The 19,004-nt window shown below is 40.4% G+C and overlaps 7 protein-coding genes and 1 non-coding gene across 8 annotated transcripts; 5 read left to right on the forward strand and 3 right to left on the reverse strand.

Annotated features, from left to right (window-relative positions):
* Nucleotides 1-1,576: 1,576 nt before the first annotated feature.
* CMP2 (calcineurin catalytic subunit A) lies at nt 1,577-3,475 on the reverse strand (the record flags this gene model as incomplete). The annotated part of the gene is made up of 1 exon (XM_018880838.1): nt 1,577-3,475. One exon carries the CDS (start codon nt 3,473-3,475, stop codon nt 1,577-1,579), a length of 1,899 nt encoding a protein of 632 aa, XP_018733489.1.
* A 1,198-nt stretch (nt 3,476-4,673) lies between these two features.
* On the forward strand, nt 4,674-5,285 carry TSR2 (Tsr2p; the record flags this gene model as incomplete). Its single annotated transcript, XM_018880839.1, has 1 exon — nt 4,674-5,285. The coding sequence occupies one exon, from the start codon at nt 4,674-4,676 to the stop codon at nt 5,283-5,285; it is 612 nt and encodes a 203-aa protein (XP_018733490.1).
* Nucleotides 5,286-5,452: 167 nt separating this feature from the next.
* On the reverse strand, nt 5,453-7,825 carry AWJ20_3809 (uncharacterized protein; the record flags this gene model as incomplete). The annotated part of the gene is made up of 1 exon (XM_018880840.1): nt 5,453-7,825. The coding sequence occupies one exon, from the start codon at nt 7,823-7,825 to the stop codon at nt 5,453-5,455; it is 2,373 nt and encodes a 790-aa protein (XP_018733491.1).
* A 594-nt stretch (nt 7,826-8,419) lies between these two features.
* AWJ20_3810 lies at nt 8,420-8,501 on the reverse strand (the record flags this gene model as incomplete). The annotated part of the gene is made up of 1 exon: nt 8,420-8,501. It is a non-coding gene; the product is annotated as a tRNA-Ser (tRNA).
* Nucleotides 8,502-8,743: 242 nt separating this feature from the next.
* On the forward strand, nt 8,744-9,661 carry CDA1 (chitin deacetylase CDA1; the record flags this gene model as incomplete). The annotated part of the gene is made up of 1 exon (XM_018880842.1): nt 8,744-9,661. One exon carries the CDS (start codon nt 8,744-8,746, stop codon nt 9,659-9,661), a length of 918 nt encoding a protein of 305 aa, XP_018733492.1.
* A 2,194-nt stretch (nt 9,662-11,855) lies between these two features.
* TMT1 (Ubiquinone/menaquinone biosynthesis methyltransferase ubiE) lies at nt 11,856-14,108 on the forward strand (the record flags this gene model as incomplete). Its single annotated transcript, XM_018880843.1, has 1 exon — nt 11,856-14,108. One exon carries the CDS (start codon nt 11,856-11,858, stop codon nt 14,106-14,108), a length of 2,253 nt encoding a protein of 750 aa, XP_018733493.1.
* A 1,427-nt stretch (nt 14,109-15,535) lies between these two features.
* Nucleotides 15,536-16,462, forward strand: AWJ20_3813 (uncharacterized protein; the record flags this gene model as incomplete). The annotated part of the gene is made up of 1 exon (XM_018880844.1): nt 15,536-16,462. The coding sequence occupies one exon, from the start codon at nt 15,536-15,538 to the stop codon at nt 16,460-16,462; it is 927 nt and encodes a 308-aa protein (XP_018733494.1).
* A 364-nt stretch (nt 16,463-16,826) lies between these two features.
* On the forward strand, nt 16,827-18,986 carry CCC2 (Cu(2+)-transporting P-type ATPase CCC2; the record flags this gene model as incomplete). Its single annotated transcript, XM_018880845.1, has 1 exon — nt 16,827-18,986. One exon carries the CDS (start codon nt 16,827-16,829, stop codon nt 18,984-18,986), a length of 2,160 nt encoding a protein of 719 aa, XP_018733495.1.
* Between the last annotated feature and the right edge of the window lie 18 nt (nt 18,987-19,004).

Genomic DNA, 19,004 nt, shown 5'->3' on the forward strand with positions numbered 1-19,004 from the left:
GGACTGATATGACCGCTATGGCAATAAGCAATGGCTTATATGTCCACCAGGTTGTGCTCGTGGGAGCTGGACTAGTGGTACTGACCATTCCAACAATCAATGAAAGTTCAAAACAAAGTAAATCTTGTCAAATCCGTTCAATTACAAAGTTAATAAGTATGTTGAATGAGAATAACACCGGTTGTTAGTAAAAAAGAGTGTTGATGATATAACTAGCCATTGGCGTGTATCGATTAGATTAATCTTCAATAGTAGAGAAGCCAATATCTCCTATCGTAAAGGCAAGAAATATGGTTTAACAAATTTCACTGCCAAATTCAAGCTTTAAAGTTTCGTTATCAGCCAATGTTTAAGTAATTAAAAAAAAAACACGTCGAAGAAGCACAATTGTCGGCGATGGGTAATATATATGAAATTAAATCACCAGATCAAGACTGGCGTGGGTGGATTCATGATTCTTGACTCTCTTTACGTCTTAGTTTCCTGATACAACTACAACTGATACAGAAGATGAAAATGTCAGGAATGTAACTAGTGTTGACTCTAGCAGCATGTTTCATGCAGGTACCGAGAGACACTTAACATTTCCAGGTAAGATCTGCAACATAGAAGCATATGGATTGCCATATCTGGAATAGATCCGAATGTGAATTGCGCACCTAGTCAGAAATGTAAACAGACGTCAGAACAACAGCCAAATCTGGGTGGGGTTTCGCGTTTTTAATGAGACTTGGTGAATCTGTAAATTAAATGAAATGGGAGTCCAGCGTCAAACTTTAGCATGGACGCGAATTTAAAATATCTAAAGACGCGATATAACGCCTCCGACACTAATCTGCTCAATCTAGTAATTCTTCTCCTATAACCCAAGATAGACATGCCAATTCTATTGGCTGGCAACGCGATTTTTACTTTCTGACGTCTATATTTTACGGTTCGGTTCAAACAGACGCCTTGAATTGCCTTAGTTTTCAACGATGTCACAATTATCGTTTGTTCCTGTGCTCTGGAGAAATCAAACAGATTCTTTTTTTGTTTGTCTTGGGTCTAATCGGGAGGCGCACCACTAAAAAGCCTGTTAATCTGTCAATCCGTCAATCAGATAATCTGTAAATCTTACTCTCTTTGCTGGCATTGTGCTTCCTGTATCCATGTAAAGACTTGATTAGCTATTGTTCTATTTCTCTTATAGGAAGATTTTCCCAGTTAATGGTAGATCATACATTGTCTAAATTGGGACATGCACATAGCTGCTTAACCTTTTTTAAACGTTATCTAAGACAACAGAGCAGCATCGCAGGTGCCTGTCTGTGGAGTGTGGAAATATCAACTGAAAGAATCCCGTGGGGAACGCTGCCAATGGTGATATAATATTCAGAGTCTGGGTCTAACTACGGATTTTTTTGGGCTTCTCATTTTATTTTATGTCTTATATTTATGTATTTTTTGTCCGATGCAAACAGTATCTATTGACGTCATCATAAACACCCGACATTTGCAAGCAGATAAAAACATTTATTTTTTGTACTATTTATAATGATAATATGGCTAATGTCACAAAGTAGTATACACAAGATTATTCTCCAGTAAGCCTTCGGGCTAGGTTTCGAATCTTAACGTCAGCATCAGCTTCTTTCATGGCTCTATTCAGAGCTTCTTTTCGTTGTCGTTCATTTTCTTGTGCTTTTTCATCCGCAGTGGGCGGTAACTGTTCATTAATAAGATCGACTCTGCGAGCCTCATCAAATGTAGTGATAGCCTTACGAATACCTTCAGCTCCTGACATTAAAGTACCAGCTGGGAGCATGGTTCCAGTGGTCGCTTTAAATTCACTAACCGATTCCGATTCTTGACGCAGCACCTGGAACATACGCGATAACCGTCCAATGGCGAGAATTTTGTTCTTGAACCTGTCCCGACGAACTTCGAGATCGTCTTCATCTTCGTCGTCTTCTTGGTCAAGATCGTCGTCGTCTCGATCCATGGCTGTCGACTGAGCATCCTGGAAGTAGTCTTCTTCCGGCTCCACTTCCTCAGGAATCTTAACAGGAAGATCTTCGTCACTATCGTACTGCTGGGTTTGTCCTGCAATTGGCTTTTTGGGAGAACGGGGGGATGTAGGAGAACGGGGGGATCTAGGGGAACTAGGTGACCGTGGTGATCGTGGTGATCGTGGCGACTTTCTACCAAAGATTCCCCCATACTTTGAAGTATTCCCTTTTTCTTGAATATAGCGAACCGTGTCCTCTTCCAACTCTTCTCTTGTACAGATATTAAGGATAGATATAAGCATATCAGTGATTTTTTCTCCAACAAATGGCAACGACCAGGTAAACACATCCATAAAATTAGGCAACCAGTATGGATGAGGCGAGTGCTTAAACTGACGAATGTTTAGAACATTATTCTCATACTTTACAACCGCAGCCTTGTTATTGTAAGTATCAAGATAATTTGGGGCTGAAAATATAGTCATAACTGATGGAAAGCCTGTATTTCTGCTTTCCAAGTACGCTCTATATCCAGCATTTTGCGCTTCATGGGCTCGAATGATTGACAGAAGATTGTTTTTAACCAAAAAGTCACAGGCTGCCTTGTAGGTGTAAAAATATGAACAACCCCGCACATTATTGTGGATGAAGCTGCGGTTGTTGTCTTCTTCACCGAAATTTTCAATCGGATCAGCCCACAGTAAATCGCACATTAAGCCATGGGTAGGAGGCTCTCTGAATCGATCCAGCTTGCGAACGTCATCCAATGTGTGCAATTCAGGAGAGAGTCCACCATGGACACAGAAGAATTGCTTATTTACAACCGCAGCTAAGGGAAGGGTACAAAACGACATCATACATGCTTCATAAATATTCAGCGAGTACTTATGTTTGCATTCAAGTTTGAACGTAAAGTAGTCTGTTAAATGACGACACTCGTGGTTACCGCGGAGGAAGAACACTGATTTCGGATAATGAAGCTTCAACGCCCACAAATAAAGTACACACTCAATTGAAAAGTATCCTCGATCCACGTAATCTCCAAGAAACAAGTACTTGGTATTCCTTGGATCGCCACCAACTTCAAATAATTTCATTAAATCATAATATTGTCCATGAATATCTCCACACAATGTGACAGGGGGATCAATTTCTAGCAATGTTGGTTCTTCCATGATAATTTTCGTAGCTGAATTTATAATATAAATAGCCTGTTCCTCGTGTAGACGGCCTTCCCGGAACAAATGGTCCTTAAGGAAAGCTAAATTAGGGAGACGAGGGTTCGAGGTCCCCGGTAAGAAAAGTTCGTCATCTGTCGGGATTTTAGTCGCTGGTGCTGGTGTTGTTTTGATTACTCGTTCATCAGTTCGTAATTCCTTGCCATCGTCTCCTTTGTAAACGCTAAAATCCACTTTGGGCAACGGCTTTTTCTCCTGGAATGCCTTGATGGCATTTTCCAGTTTTTTAGCCCTCTCGTCAGACATTGCAGTCTATTATCAGGGGTCGAGAGAATAGTGGTCTCACACACTACAAACCTAGCAGCTTTAACTTTGCTTCGACTCTCTGGTTAAAACCAACTTCGAAAATCAGCCAACACAATCGATAAATCGGTACTAATTCAATTCAAAATCAGCTTGAATTTCACAGCCTGCTTCGAATGTCAGATCAAGATGTACAAAAGCGGTTGAATAGCTCCTCGATGTCGATAGCAATATATATTCGGTAATCCCAAAGCTGTATGATAGCAAAACCTCAGTTCCTACTTTGTTTGCCTTTCAGATACACTTGATTTGTATTTTCTGAAAAACCGATTGGATATCAATTCCAACTTTACACCTAAGATTTCTTCAGACTTTTGACGCAGTGCACGATTATGCCTAATCTACCTTTAAGCAAGATCTAACTTCACTTTACGTACAATTGAAAAGACTTCTTCAACAATGTCTTCACCTAATCCAAAATAATGATTCCAGTTCCATACAAATATCCAGCGCGTTGTATCACTAACAGAATATCAATGACAAATTTCCGGGCTGTGGTTTGATACTTTGCTGCCGTTGGCTACCGGATGCCGTTGTCTCATAAATCCGATTGTTTAACCTGCAATCTGATTAGGAGTAACCAGCAGACGACATATTTCTTCTTGTAGTTGCCTAACCCTGTTTGTAACCAACTCAGGGGTCACCTTCGATATTCGCATATATATATTAAAAAATGGCAAAAAAAAAAAATGAAAAAGAGACTGTAATTCTAAGGAATATTCTTGGTTCTCTCAATTTGTATTTAGAAGCTTTTTGTTTTGTTTTCAAAATAGCAAATGGATTGGATTCATTCACGGCCCAGAGTGGCGATATCACGTGATGTATTTTGGAAGTTATTTCTGGAGGTGGAAAAAATGACTAGGGTGATAGAGGCAAATAGCCCAATGAACCATGTGTCACTAAAGACGAACAAAAATGTTTCCAAAATCATGACAGCAGAAAAAGTTCTGCTGCGAGTATTTCTATTGCTACTTGGTTTTATGTACTTCTTGTGCAGGGTCCAGCTACGCATTCAGCCTGTACATATTGTACATATTAGTACATATAGAGGCTGAAATTTTCTGCGCCGATCTCTTCGCAAACACTTGATATTTATCACATCTGGTATCAACCAATTTTATTTATTGAAGATATTCTTAAAATGTCAGAGCCTTTAGCATCAGTTCAAGGCGAAGGAGCCAATCTTGTTTTGTCTGACCCCAAGCATCAGAGCAGATTTGAACTTGGCGTTTGTATGGCTGTTTACCAATGGGACAACCTTCAAACAGCCGTTGACAATCAATGGGGAGGTGCTGATAGTGAGGACAAGAGGGACTGGATGGTTGGAAGCGTGGTAGAACTGTTTGAGACATCCAACTATGTTGATTCAGATGATATTGAAGATAGACTACTTGGAATTATGGAGGATGAGTTTGGTGTCAGCATCGAAGACAATACTGCTACCCCAGTTGCGGTATCCATTATCCAATTATATAAAGAATGTGCTGAGGGTAACTTTAGTCATGTTGACGAGTTATACGCAAAGTACCAAGAGAAAGAATCGAAGCGAAAGGCTGGTCTGTTACCTGTAAATAAGGTTCAAACCGAAGGAAGTGATGAAGAAGACGAAGATGAAGAGGAGGGTGATGATGACGAGGAGATGAACGATGCACCTGCTTCGTCTTCGAGTTCAGATCCATCTGAACCCCAAGGACCAATAGTTGACGAAGATGGTTTTGAATTAGTTCAAAAGAAAGGAAACAGACGAAGATAGTCGAGTCGTAAGCCTGATAGGGTTGAAGTTGTCAGATCAGTGCGATGCAGGATTAATTAAAAAAAGACTAAATAGTCCAGTTCGGACTATTATATATAATGTAGATTAGAGATGTAGATATGAATAATTTTCCAATGCAATAAAATGGAACCTCCCTTTCAGAGGTTCTAATGAGTGAGTTTACCAAATTGTTGTAGCACTGACTCAGCTACAGCATCCACAGCACCTTTTGGTCTAAGAAGAGAAGGACCCTGTCTGGCAGCCTCTTGTAAACGGAACAACTTGATATTCGTGCCATTCCAAACTCCAACACTGCCAATCCTAGGGGAAACGAGGCTGGTAGCCACTTCGTTTATAGTGGATAGTATTAGTTGACTTTCGTTTCGGAAAATATCACCCCATATAATTGACTCATACCACCCCAGCGATATCGAATTCCAATTGAATCGAATCGGTTCAAAGTCTGCTGGTTCATGCTGATCAAGGTCCACACCTCGAACTGAAGGTATATTTCCTATGCTGTCTATTATAATGTGCGGTTGAACCTTTGTTTCCTGAGTATTGGTTGTGGAAATGTACTCGGTATATGGGATCTGCCTTCGCAAATCTTCAACTATCATTATGATTGGCTCAACCAAAGTCCATAAGTCGCTAACACGAGAGGAACTATCTTTCGCTGAGACCATCGGAGTGGAAGAAGCTGCTTTTACAGGTTGCTTACCTTTAGACTTTGACGAACTTGCTTCTGAGGGTCCGTCTATTCCTCCATCTTCATCTTCTATCACAAATGGCCCATCAGAATCCCCGTCTTTCGTACTATTATGCAAAAAGCGGAACTTTGACTCGTTCTTTAATATAACAAACAAGAGGTTCTTGTTAGAGCGAAAGTTGAAATGAATCAAATTTGAGAATACTTTGAGAATATTCAGAAGGAGAAACTCCTTTATCGATGCAGTAATGATGTAATTTGAAGAAATCAAATTCGAAAACAATTGAACAAGATTTGATGCAGTAGAATATGAAATGTTAATCGTAAATGGAGAGATATTATAGATAATCTCCATAAAGGTTGGTGCCAGGAAGTCAAACATGGGGTCGTTGTTAGACCCACTTGAAAGCAATGGATGAAGTAGTTGATTTATCAGATAATCACCATACGTTCCACTGAATATCGACATTTTCGATTTAGATGATATATACTTTCTTCGCAAGTTACCGTTTATATCATCGCTACCACTGCTGACTTCAACTTTATACCGTAGTAGTTTAACAAATGCTGAGTCGGAAGATAGATAGAGTAGGATATAAGCGGAGAGCCTTACAACTTCTCTCTGAGAAGCGTCTTGATACTTTTCTTGGACATAAGCAAGCAAAAAAATCATAAAGTCAGTAGCGGAACCCGAATAAAGGTAGTCGCGGAACTTTCTGTTACACTGTGTGAGCTCCCAGAAAAGTGCCAAAAGTTCTGTAACCCATTGGACTTCGGTCTGGCTACCAGGCAATAATGAAGAAGTTAGTAGGATTGGCTGTGAAATCAACTTCAGCAAGTTGTCAATGATAAATTGAAAATCTTCAGGGTGGCGGATTTTTGATAAGAAATATCTGTACATATTGATATCCTGCTTTCGGCCAGACCCAGATTTAGGTATTAACCTCGAAGAGGATCCAATAGAAAAATCTGGAACCTCAGGAATGGGATATACCAGAAGAACAACCAAAAGCTGAACAGAATATATAACTAATTGTCGATTCCTGTCTGAAATTAGCATATGATCATATGGAACTTTTCCAGCTGGACTGTATCTTAGTGATGTATTGAGTAGAGAGCACAAAACAGTCATCACCACTCTCTTATCAGGATTTGTCACAACATATGTGAGATACTTCGACCCCTTGACAGCAACATCAACTTGATTCTGATACAAGCAGTCTGATACGAGAGTCAATAGGAAGCGCAATATCTCTACTCTGTTTGACAGCATCTCATGAGTTGGCTGTTGTACGGTATTTGAACCTACCCCTGGCTCCCAAATTGAGGAGTTAGCCTGTCCAATTGGGATAGTAAATCCTTCTATAAATAGCAGATCCAATGTGATATTAATAAGGTCAGGTGCAATTCCTTGTAGATGAGAAGTGTCACTAGTCTTATCACTGGTCGTTTGCCAAAACACCTTCTCTTCCCACTCTCGAATCTCATCAGTGTCCTTTTCGTAAACAAATGGGAGTATTTTAGTTAATATTCTGACACAGTTCAATAACTCCTTTGCTGGTGCAATGTCATTATGAGGAAACGATCTCGAATTTCTCAATTCCTTTAATCTGAAGTAAACAACCTTGATAAGAGTCTCAAGGTTTGCCAAGTTGCCATCCCGAGTCTTTCTTATATCTGCCGAACTTAGCAGGGTGAAAACGTCAAAAACCGAATTCGGCTCTGTCCAATATTTGACCCAGTAATACCTATCATCTGCTGATATATTATCAAGCTCAAACAGTCGAGAAATATGGGTTCGAAAACGAAGTTTCGAATCCGTATTACCCATTTTAAGATGTCTCTTTAGTTTATCTGCTGTTTAGATCTTGCCCATGGTTATTGCCCACCGTTTACCGCGCGGCCATATATTTACGGCGATCATTTCCAAAACTGGATGATTAGGTTCCTATTGATATAATCTTTAGCTTCGAACATTTCTACTATTTGGAAAAATCCAGCTCTTTTTTCGGTCTAAACAGGCATATTTTTTATTAGTTATACTTAATAGCATTAACAATGACTTGTCCTCAGATATCAAACTCTAAAATGACTGCTGTTAGCGATATATCAGTACAATGCAACAGACCCTGATAATTCAACTTCTTCGAAAGAACAGCTTTTGCTCAAACCTGACAGTGGTTTGAGTTTCATAGTGAGATATATAGTGGCGAGAGCTTTATAGTGAGATTTATAGAGAGATTTTTTGGGGCTATGGCTGTCAGGGGGTTGACATTTGATCTTATCTTTTAATTCTATCGCGGTAACTGCATTGAAGATCACATCGGGAAATGCAAAAACGTGTCCAACTCCGCCTTGAACGCGACAGCAGGTTTCTCATCTAAAAAAAAAAAGATATTAACGAAATTAGAACAAAAAGAAATGACGACACCAGCAGGACTCGAACCTGCGCGGGAAAATCCCAAAAGATTTCTAATCTTTCGCCTTAACCGCTCGGCCATAGTGCCAGGATTGATAAAAATTCGGCTTTCGGTTTTAATTTAAATCACGCACTTCGTGCGATCTTGAAAACATTCAGATGGAGTTACCATAACAAATTTATGGTATTATTTTGATCTGAGATGCTCTTCAAGTACCATAAAGTTTATGGCATCGATCTAGTCGAATTCATGGTAATTGCAACTTATATATACAGGCTGAGGTCATGTAGCGATATTGTCCAACAACTACGGCATATTAACTCTTTTCAATGACTAGATTGGCATTCTTCGTCTTGATCGCAATTACTGCATCGGCGGCAGACATAACTACAGCAAGAGCAGCAGCAGCAGTAGTAGCAGTAAATTCTCCTCTTCAGGCACCTCTAGCGCCATCACCTTCTGATCCGTTTCCTCTCTGGCTCCAGGAATTGACGGGTCAAACAAGATGGCCTGGTGAGACACCACCATATATACCAATGCCAAATATAGATCTTTCGCAAGTCCCAAATGAGATTCCTAGGCGAGACTTGGGTGTTTGTCAGGGAATAGAACGGTCTCATTGTTCATTTGATTGCTATAGATGCGTCGCAGTTGACGATATCAGTACTTGTCCCACCCTGTCACAAACATTTGATGATGGACCTAGCATGCATACTCCAAAGCTACTCATGGAACTTGAATACAAAACCACATTTTTCACTCAAGGCATTAATGTGGTCAGATATCCTGATATATTTAGGCAACAGCATATGGCAGGGCATTTACTAGCGACCCATACTTGGAGTCATGCACATTTGCCAGGGCTATCGAACGAAGATATAGTAGCGCAATTACAGTGGTCGATTTGGGCTATGAATGCCACAGCCGGCATAGTTCCAAAGTATTTTCGTCCTCCTTATGGTGCAATTGATGATCGTGTACGGAGCATATCCCGTCAATTTGGACTAGTAGCTGTGTTCTGGGATCGAGATAGTTATGACTGGAGGCTGAATGATGACTCAAAATTGGTTGAAGAAGTTGTTAAAGATATTGTATCATGGAAACAAGAGAGCCAGGGTGGCCTCATATTAGAACATGATTCAACTGTTAAAACCGTCAATGCAGGCATAAATGTGTCAAGAATGCTAGGACCCTCACAGTTGACTGTCGCTGAATGTATTAACAGTAATTGGTATCAAAATCAATAGGAATTATTGGAGCCAGCCATTTTGTCTGAAGAGAAGAAAAGAATTATAAAATTTGGTAGGGTCAGCAATTTTGCTTGGACTCTTCCACTGCCGATATACCATGTACTACTTGTAGTAATAACTGTTGCCATAGTTGTGTTATGAAGATTAATAGACCGTAGTTGTATATATGACATGACAGTAAATTGACAGGAGTCAGGCAGGTTGTCTTTAAACTCAAAAAGACAGGGATGCCGATTTATCTGTGAGAGCTTGCCATAAGGGAAACACAAGTTGAACACTTTTGCTGCTGGTTACCAGCAGGTAATAATATGTGGAAATATCATTGAATAAAGCTAATTGCGAGCAGGGGAACCATTATTCTAGTGCATGCAATTGAGTGCATTGCAATGGCTACGACATGCAGGGCCTGAAAAGCAATGCCGGGTAACATTAAAAGTTTGAAAAGTGGGAAGATTTCTCCATCTGGATACTGAAAATAAAAGCCAGTTTGCGGGTACAGCATTAGCATAAACCTGGAGATGTTATTCTAAAAAGAAAAAAACGAATGAAAATCACAAAGAACAGCGCAGCTACGATTTTTCGCCGAATGGTAGCTTTGTCAACACCGGGTAACACATGACCTCCTCAGTTCAGTTAACTTCAGCATTTTCAGCAGACCGCATGGGCTAGTCGCTGAGTTATTTAGGAAATAAAATAAAATAAAATAAAAATTGAGAAGGGATTGTATCAGGGGAATTAAAGTTCTTAGGAGTCTGTGCTGTTCCCAAACCAACGAGCAAGGCAATTGTACCAGCACGCTAGTCGATTAACTCGATCGTCGAAATCAAAACTATCTGGTAGTAATTATGTTCTACAAAATAACATATATTTATAAGCCCTAACACCAAGTACATACTTCAAATTAGATTGAGTCAATCTTGAAATAAATGCCAAATCCTCAACCTTGAATTCAGCGGGTCGATTGAGCTTATAATTATAACAATGGTCACAATGCCTGTAGAAACATGATATAACATGATATATATAAGATAATGGTTAGGTTTTACTGAACGAATCTCGACCCAATTGCAAGCAAAATAAGAACAGGGTCTCTAGACCAAGACCAGAAGCTCAGGGCCATATTCTGTTGGGGTACCTGCAGTTGGTTTTCACATGAAAATAGCTGGGTGAAGCACGATGCCTGTTCCAACGGGGATGCATTTTAAGACACCTGCACGATAGAAAATGATGCATATGCATGGTCGAATCGGTGATTCTGAGTGGCTAAGAATCGTGGGGTCCAGTCCCATACAGATTGGTTGTATGAGGACTAACAAGTGAATTCTTGCGATAAGAGCTTGCGATTTATTTTAGTATAGCTTTATAAGAGTTGAATAATTAATTGAATTAATTGTAGTCTTGAAACTACCATACGGAGTCCGAAAGAGTTCTCTAGGCCGAATTAATGCCCCTATAATCTAAGCTACAAACTATCATATCACTATTATCACTTATTAACATGAGTTTCATTGCTATCGTTTGAAAGATGCCGTACCTGTACAGATCAGACCCACCTATCATAACAGCCAGCCAAGTCATCCAGTCGTGCCTGATTGAATCCAATCGGCAGCTTAGGTAACGCACATGAGTTAATATCGCGTTCAATTATCGTGACTACAGCCATCACGCCCTGATATCTATAGGACACACTCGCACTGGCCACAAAATGCACTAAAGTGCGCATAATATGGGACTTGGGGCACGTACCCCAAGCACATGTGTCAGTCAACCCAAATTAGCCAATTGCTGATATAGTCCTTGTCAGATCTGCACCCAGTCGCCCGACCTAATCACAATCAGTACATACCAGAACGTGAACATGTGCACAAATTAGTGGTTCCTCTTGGAACTGGAGAAATAGTAGGGCCTGAGGTATCAATCCAGGGGTCAATGATTAAATTTTCATGTGAAAGTTCATCCGACTGATGTGTGCCATCTCCTGTGTCGTATTTTTCTAGATCCGGATATATTTGCATTTGTTTATATAAGGCCTAGTATACCCATAGTGAAATATCAGTTCATTATCATTTGTCCTTCGTCGTTAGTCTACAGTCATTATCTTTTCACTTCTTTCAACAGTCGTTTCTTATATCTTATCAAAAAAGACTCTTCAACAGTTGTCTAACTGGTATCTTTTGAAACTTAAACCATCATGTCGTCTATGTTGACTTTGATATTGCCAGCAGCAGCGGTCTTAGCACTGGCATTAATTATTACCAACCCATCCGCCAAGGCAGTTGCCCAGTTTGCCTGGAACTGCTTTTTAAAACCCATTGGTCATGTGGGTTCAGATCAAAAATCCGCTCTAGAGAGCTTTTACAAGGGTCAGGCTAAAATTTATGATACTACCCGTAAGAAGCTTTTAAAAGGTCGTCACACAATGCTTTCATTGAGTGTGTCCCACTTGAAGAAAAGCAAAGATATTGTTTGGATCGACTTTGGTGGTGGTACTGGTTGGAATATCGAAAAGATGAACGAAGTAGTTCCAATCACTTCCTTCAAGGAAATTCACTTGGTCGATTTATCTCCTTCACTTTGTGAGGTTGCTCAAAACAGATTCGCTGCTAGAGGTTGGTCTAATGTTCATGTTCATTGCATCGATGCTACTACTTTCCAACTTCCCAATAAGGAAACGCGTGCTGATCTCATCACCTTATCATACTCCTTATCGATGATCCCTAGCTACTACTCCATGATCGACAGGATCTGCCAATTGGTTCATAGCGACAGTATTTTTGCAGTTGTTGATTTCTATGTTCAATCCAACGCTACTCTCAATGGAAAAGCCACATCTGTTGGCGGTGTTCTTTTGAGACATGTCAACTGGCTTTCCAGAACTTTCTGGCGTTTGTGGTTTGAGTTTGACAGAGTTTACCTCGATTCTTCTCGTCGTGATTACCTCGAATACCGTTTTGGTACTATCAAGAGTCTTAACATGAGAAATAAGTCTCTTGGTGGAATCCCCTACTATATTTGGATTGGATGCGATAAAGATAGATCCCAAGATTTCATGTACCGACTTAACGCTTTGGCTACCGAATCTCCCTATCTTGCTCCTTCTAATGCCAGCTCAGATGCTCTTGCCAATCAAGAACAAATTCAAATTCGGTCCAAGGGTTATGAGGCCACCGTCATTAATATGGAGCACAATTTGCCATATCCTTCATTCTACTACCAATCTGAGGTTTGGCGTATTTACTACGACGCTGAGAACCCTCATTACCATCAATTCAACAACCAATACATTTACGCATTCACCTGGGAGGACCCTCGTGAAGACATTAATTTGTTGAATCTCGGTCCTTCTGATGTTGTTCTCGCTATTACCTCTGCCGGTGACAACATTCTTACCTACGCTGCTATGGAGAATCCTCCCAAGCGTATCCACGGTGTCGATCTCAATCCTCACCAAAACCATCTTATGGAGCTCAAGTTAGCTTCTTTAAGATGTCTACCATTTGAAGACGTCTGGAAAATCTTCGGTGATGGTAAGCACGAAGATTTCATGAAGATTCTAGTTACCAAGTTATCACCCCATCTCTCTTCACATGCTTTACAATTCTGGATCAAGAATGGCAAGAAATATTTGGACCCTAAAACAAAGGGACTTTACGACAGTGGATCCACTCGTTGGGCTATCCGCATTGCCAGATGGCTTTTCTTCGCCTTGGGTCTTGAGAGTGATGTCAAGCGTCTTCTTAAAACTCAAACTATCAAGGAACAGCTCAAGGTTTGGAACGAATCTATTAGACCTGCTCTTTTCAACCCTATCTTCTGTAAATTGATCCTCGGAAACCCCGTTTTTCTTTGGAAAGCTCTTGGTGTCCCCGTTAACCAAGCAAATATGATCGAAGGTGGTATTTTGCAATACATTGTCGATACTATTGATCCTCTTATTTCAAGAAGTTTGATCTCCGATGACAATTATTTCTACCATTTGTGTTTGACTGGCTCATACTCTCCAAAGAACTGCCCAGACTACATCACCAAAAAGGGCTACTTTAATCTCGCCAAACGGAAGGGAGCCTTGGACACTATTCGTCTTCACACTGATACCATTAATGATGTCAGTGATAGATTGGCCCCTGGAACTTTGACAGTTGCCATAATTATGGACCATATGGACTGGTTTGAACCTACTGGAACGCTGGCCGTCGAGGAGATTCAAGCCCTTAATAAATCATTGGCCAAGGGAGGAAGAGTCATGCTTAGAAGTTCTTCTAAGACCCCATGGTACATTAAGACTTTTGAATCACAAGGTTTCTCTTGTAAATCAGCTGCCACCAGATTTTCTGGAACGAGTATTGATCGTGTTAACATGTACGCTTCTACATGGATCTGTACTAAGTTGTACAACACTGCTGAGAAGGAAAGATCTGGTTCTATTAAACCCTTAGAGTTGTAGAATTATGAATACTGCATATTAGAGTCCCATAATCATAGTAAAGTTAAAATGCCATAAAAATGTAGTAATTTATTCATGTTAACGATCTAAGTGTTGAACAATGGAGACTTCGAAAAATAATAATGGGTTCTTCTTATAACCAAGTTTCTTACCAACATAGTCTGTCACCATATGACGACTTGGAGATTAACATAGTTGGCAATTATTCCTTGTTAATCCCTCCTAATCACTACGACTCTACCGTTCAAATCGATGGTGTACCTTTATACTGCAAAATACCAGCAGGAAATGACCAATCTTTGGTTCCAATTGTGACAGAAAAGCAGTTGCGATATATAATCGAGAACGCGCAGCAAAATGGTACATATCCTGAATTCTATCTAACCGAGAGGGCCAAACAAAAGTGGTTTGATAGCAAACACGAAGATACAAGAGTATTACGAGAAACGGATATAGGTGATCTTATTGAAAGCATGATCATATCCATATTCAATTCGGCGTTATTGACTATTAACTTCAGTTTCCGGCTATTATTCGGGTATCTAAAACTGGGATTAGAAAAGCTACGACAACAACACATATCTATTGAGATCAATGAGTACAGAATAGAGCTTAGTTGTTGCATCGATTATTTGCTTCAAAAATCATCATCAACATTAGCTAATAACAATCCAACCCATTACAACAATTGTCATACAGCTATGGCCGACCGTATGATAACATATTCTGCCTTCACAGTAACTGACGAACAACCTCATCATGAGCCACTAATAAAGCCCACAATAAAATCACCTGATCATCATTCAGCAGAACCATATGAAGCTTCCCATTCAAGCTACAGTAACCGGCGGGTAGAACGGCCAATTGAAATGCCCGAACCCATGATTTCGCGAACCGTTAAATAGGACTAGATATATATTTGTAATATAAACGCAATCGAGTCGCAGTCAGAGAGAAAGCTTATCCAAGATACGGGTAAGGGCATGTCAAGGTCCAAATATTCAGATTATATATTATATTTGTAAAATCTATCATAGTATTCATACCAACAATTATTCAGCATTTTTTTTCTGTTGTTTCTATTTGCTTCCTAACCATAAAGCATTTAGCTTCTGTTACAGCAACAGATGGAACTTCTGAGATATATTCGCTACAAGATAATCATTACCTGTTACGGTTGAGATATTATCGCTACCATCTGATAACCGTAATAGAGCAACATGCAGCCGTTTGGTCCCTGATCGACCAGCTTATTTTCGTTACAGATCAGATATATATTAGATCCAAGCTGCTGCAACTAGGTTCTTCATCTACATTATCTTTTTGATGAATTTACGGCGAGAATGGAATTAGTTACTCATACATTTGTGGTGGAAAATCTCCACTGTGAGGGATGTGAAAGAGCGATAAATGATCTATTAGTAAATATGGACTCAAGGATCACAGAAGTTCAGGTATCACTGCACGATGACACTGTATCCGTCGTCTCTCCAAAAGAGATAACCAGCCGAGATATTGCAAAGGTTCTTGATAAGGAGGGCTTTGATGTTATCGTTACTGATGTTTCTGAGGATCCGGAGGAATCACATCATGGCTCAAGTTCAATTTGGCTTCCTAGTAGAATACGGTATTGGCAGAAGTCTCGTGCTCATCTAGAAAAGTGTGACCAATGCCGTATAAGCAAAGCATCTTCAGAGAGTTCAAGGTCCAGCCTTAAGAAGGCTCTGCATTACTTTGAAAAAGAAAAGGATATCACAGATGGCAGTAGCGTAATTCACGAAGAAGATGAAGACATGGTTGTAGTCATGGATGCCTCTTCAGATGCTACTCAGTTTAGAGCTATTTATTCTATTGGAGATATGACATGCGCTGCTTGCACGACGGCGATTAGTACTACTGTTAAAGAACAGATGCCAGAGCTTCTCGATATTGGCGTTGACCTTATAAACAAATCAGCTGTTGCTCTGGTGCCGAACAAACAGGTTGCTTTGAAGATCCAGGAGATAATCAATGATATTGGGTATACTTGTGAGCTAGTTGAGCTGACACCTGTTGAATCCAATAAATCATGGAGGCTGACAGCTTCCATAAGTGGAATGTCATGCATGTCCTGTGTGAACGCAATAAAGGACCAGGTAGGCCCGTTGCCTTATCTCCAGGAAGCTGATATTAGTCTCTTGACAAACTCTGGAACTTTCACAATCAATGATCTTAAAATGGCTGATGAATTAAAAGAGAAAATCCAAGATATGGGATATGATTACGATTTAATAGAAGTCAACGAGGTCGACTATGCAAAGAACAAGACCTCCCGGACTGTTAACTTGTCTATCAAGGGAATGTTTTGCGAGTAAGTATTTGAAAGAGACAGAGCAAGAATTTTAATCATTGATACTAACTAACTACAGGCATTGTCCTGATAACGTTAATGAGGTATTAAAGTCATATGGTGACACGGTAGTAGTAACGCATAAAGTGTCGTTAAAGGATCCGTTTATCAAATTCACCTATTATCCATCACCTCCAGATGTTACCATACGATCAATTTTTAAAAATATTGAAAAGATATCAGATAACTTCCATGTAAGCGTGGTACACCCAAAAACATTGGAGGAAAGATCGATAGAAATGGCCAAACGAGAGCAAATGAAGCTCTACAAGCGCCTGTTCTTAACATTTTTATCCCTTGTACCTACTTTTATTATCGGAGTGGTGGCGATGGATTTGGTTCCAAAAGGTTCGAAGTTACGAACTTATTTTGAACAACCGATATGGGCTGGAGGGGTGAGTAGGTCGACGTGGGCATTGCTTTTCTTATCTACTCCTGTATATTTCTTCGCAGCAGATCTATTCCATACTAAAGCTCTAAAAGAGATATGGAGTTTGTGGAGAGGAGGTGCCTCTTGGAAGCGCCGATTGTTTCGATTTGGATCTATGAACTTGCTGATGTCTCTTGGTATCACCATTGCCTATTTCGCCAGTATAGCACTACTAATTCTTAGTGCAACTAGTCAACCTAAGGAGGTCATGGGTTATACCAGCACATATTTTGACTCTGTTGTATTCTTGGCATTCTTTTTGCTAATGGGCCGATGCATTGATGCTTATTCAAAGGCTCAGACCGCGTCAGCAGTGTCTATGCTGGGCAATTTAAGACCCGATACTGTTAATGTTATTGAACCCGAACAGGGTCAGACAGTGTTGAGTGATTACCTGCATAACGAAAGCAAAGCTGTATCTATTGATATGGTAGAGGTAGGAGACTATGTCAAAGTTTTACCAGGAGAAAGATGTAGTGTGGATGGAATTATTGTAGATGGACAATCCACGTTCGATGAATCGACTCTGACAGGAGAAAGTAGACCAGTGAAACATGGTGTTGGAGAAGAGATTTTCGCAGGAACCATCAACACTGGAACAGGTGCGGTTGTCGCACGAATCAAAGCCATTGAAGAAGGTTCGTTATTGAACAGTATTGTGTCTATTGTTAGAGAAGGGCAATTACATCGAGCTCCCATAGAACGAGTGGCAGAGAAAATTACTGGTATATTTGTTCCCGTGGTTACTCTTATTGCTGTACTCACTTGGGTGATTTGGCTAGCACTTGGTTTATCGGGATCTCTTCCTCAGAGATATTTGGATATCGATGTTGGTGGGTGGACAGTTTGGTCTCTGCAATTTGCTATTTCGGTATTTGTCGTTGCTTGTCCTTGTGGAATTGGTCTTGCTGCGCCAACTGCATTGTTTGTTGGATCAGGACTTGCTGCGAAGTATGGAATTCTAGCTCGTGGTGGTGGTGAAGCGTTTCAGGAAGGATCTAATATCGATATTATATGTTTCGATAAAACAGGTACTCTGACAGAAGGTGGAGAGCCTAAAATCACAGATCATCATTTTACAGGCACAATATCACTGGAGCTGCTGCAAATTGCTAATACCATGGAGGGAGCGTCTACTCATCCTCTAGGCATCGCTGTGCGCAATTTTGTACAAATTACATTAGAAGAGGCCAAGAATGACACAGTAGCTTTATATTCTCCAGCTGTGAAGAAAATTGAAGAGATTCCTGGTATGGGACTGGAAGCTGAGATAGACGGACCGGAGATCGCCAAGGTTCTTTTAGGCAATGAACGATTGCTGGAGAAATATAATTCCAAGGTTGATGACGAAACGAATGACCTCATGAATAAGTGGAAAGCTCAAGGAAAGTCAGTGATACTGGTTGCCACTTCTAAAGACAGAAATAATTTTGAAATCAGACTTGTTATGGGAGCAGCAGATGCAGTCCGACCGGAGTCGAAAGAAGTTATTGAAGCCTTGACGAGCCGTGGCATTGAATGTTGGATGATATCTGGAGACAACGAAATAACCGCCAAAGCAGTCGCGGCTCAAGTCTCTATTCGACCAGAAAATGTGATTGCTGGTGTATTGCCTGCCGAAAAGTCTGATAAAGTGACATGGCTGCAGAAGTCAGGCAATAGTAAACGTACCCCGGGAGGCGCCAGAGCTATTGTAGCCATGGTTGGTGACGGAGTCAATGATGCACCAAGTTTGTCCATTGCGGATGTTGGTATTGCAATTGGTTCAGGTTCCGACCTGGCGTTGACGTCGGCTAAGTTTGTTCTTCTCAAATCGGATTTGTACAGTCTGCTTAATTTGCTAGACATTTCTCGAGTAGTATTCCGACGAGTTAAATTCAATTTTGCCTGGGCCCTGATATATAATCTAATTGGCATCCCTGTGGCGGCTGGAGTTATCTACCCGTATCACAACTCCCGATTGAGTCCAGCTTGGGCTTCTCTCGCCATGGCTTTGAGCTCAGTGTCGGTAGTCACATCGTCACTCCTTCTCAAATTGTACAGACCCAAGGGTCAATAACGCATTATTTATATTTAT

This window comes from Sugiyamaella lignohabitans, chromosome C, assembly GCF_001640025.1.
Source record: "Sugiyamaella lignohabitans strain CBS 10342 chromosome C, complete sequence".
Taxonomy (NCBI): Eukaryota; Fungi; Ascomycota; class Dipodascomycetes; order Dipodascales; family Trichomonascaceae; genus Sugiyamaella; species Sugiyamaella lignohabitans.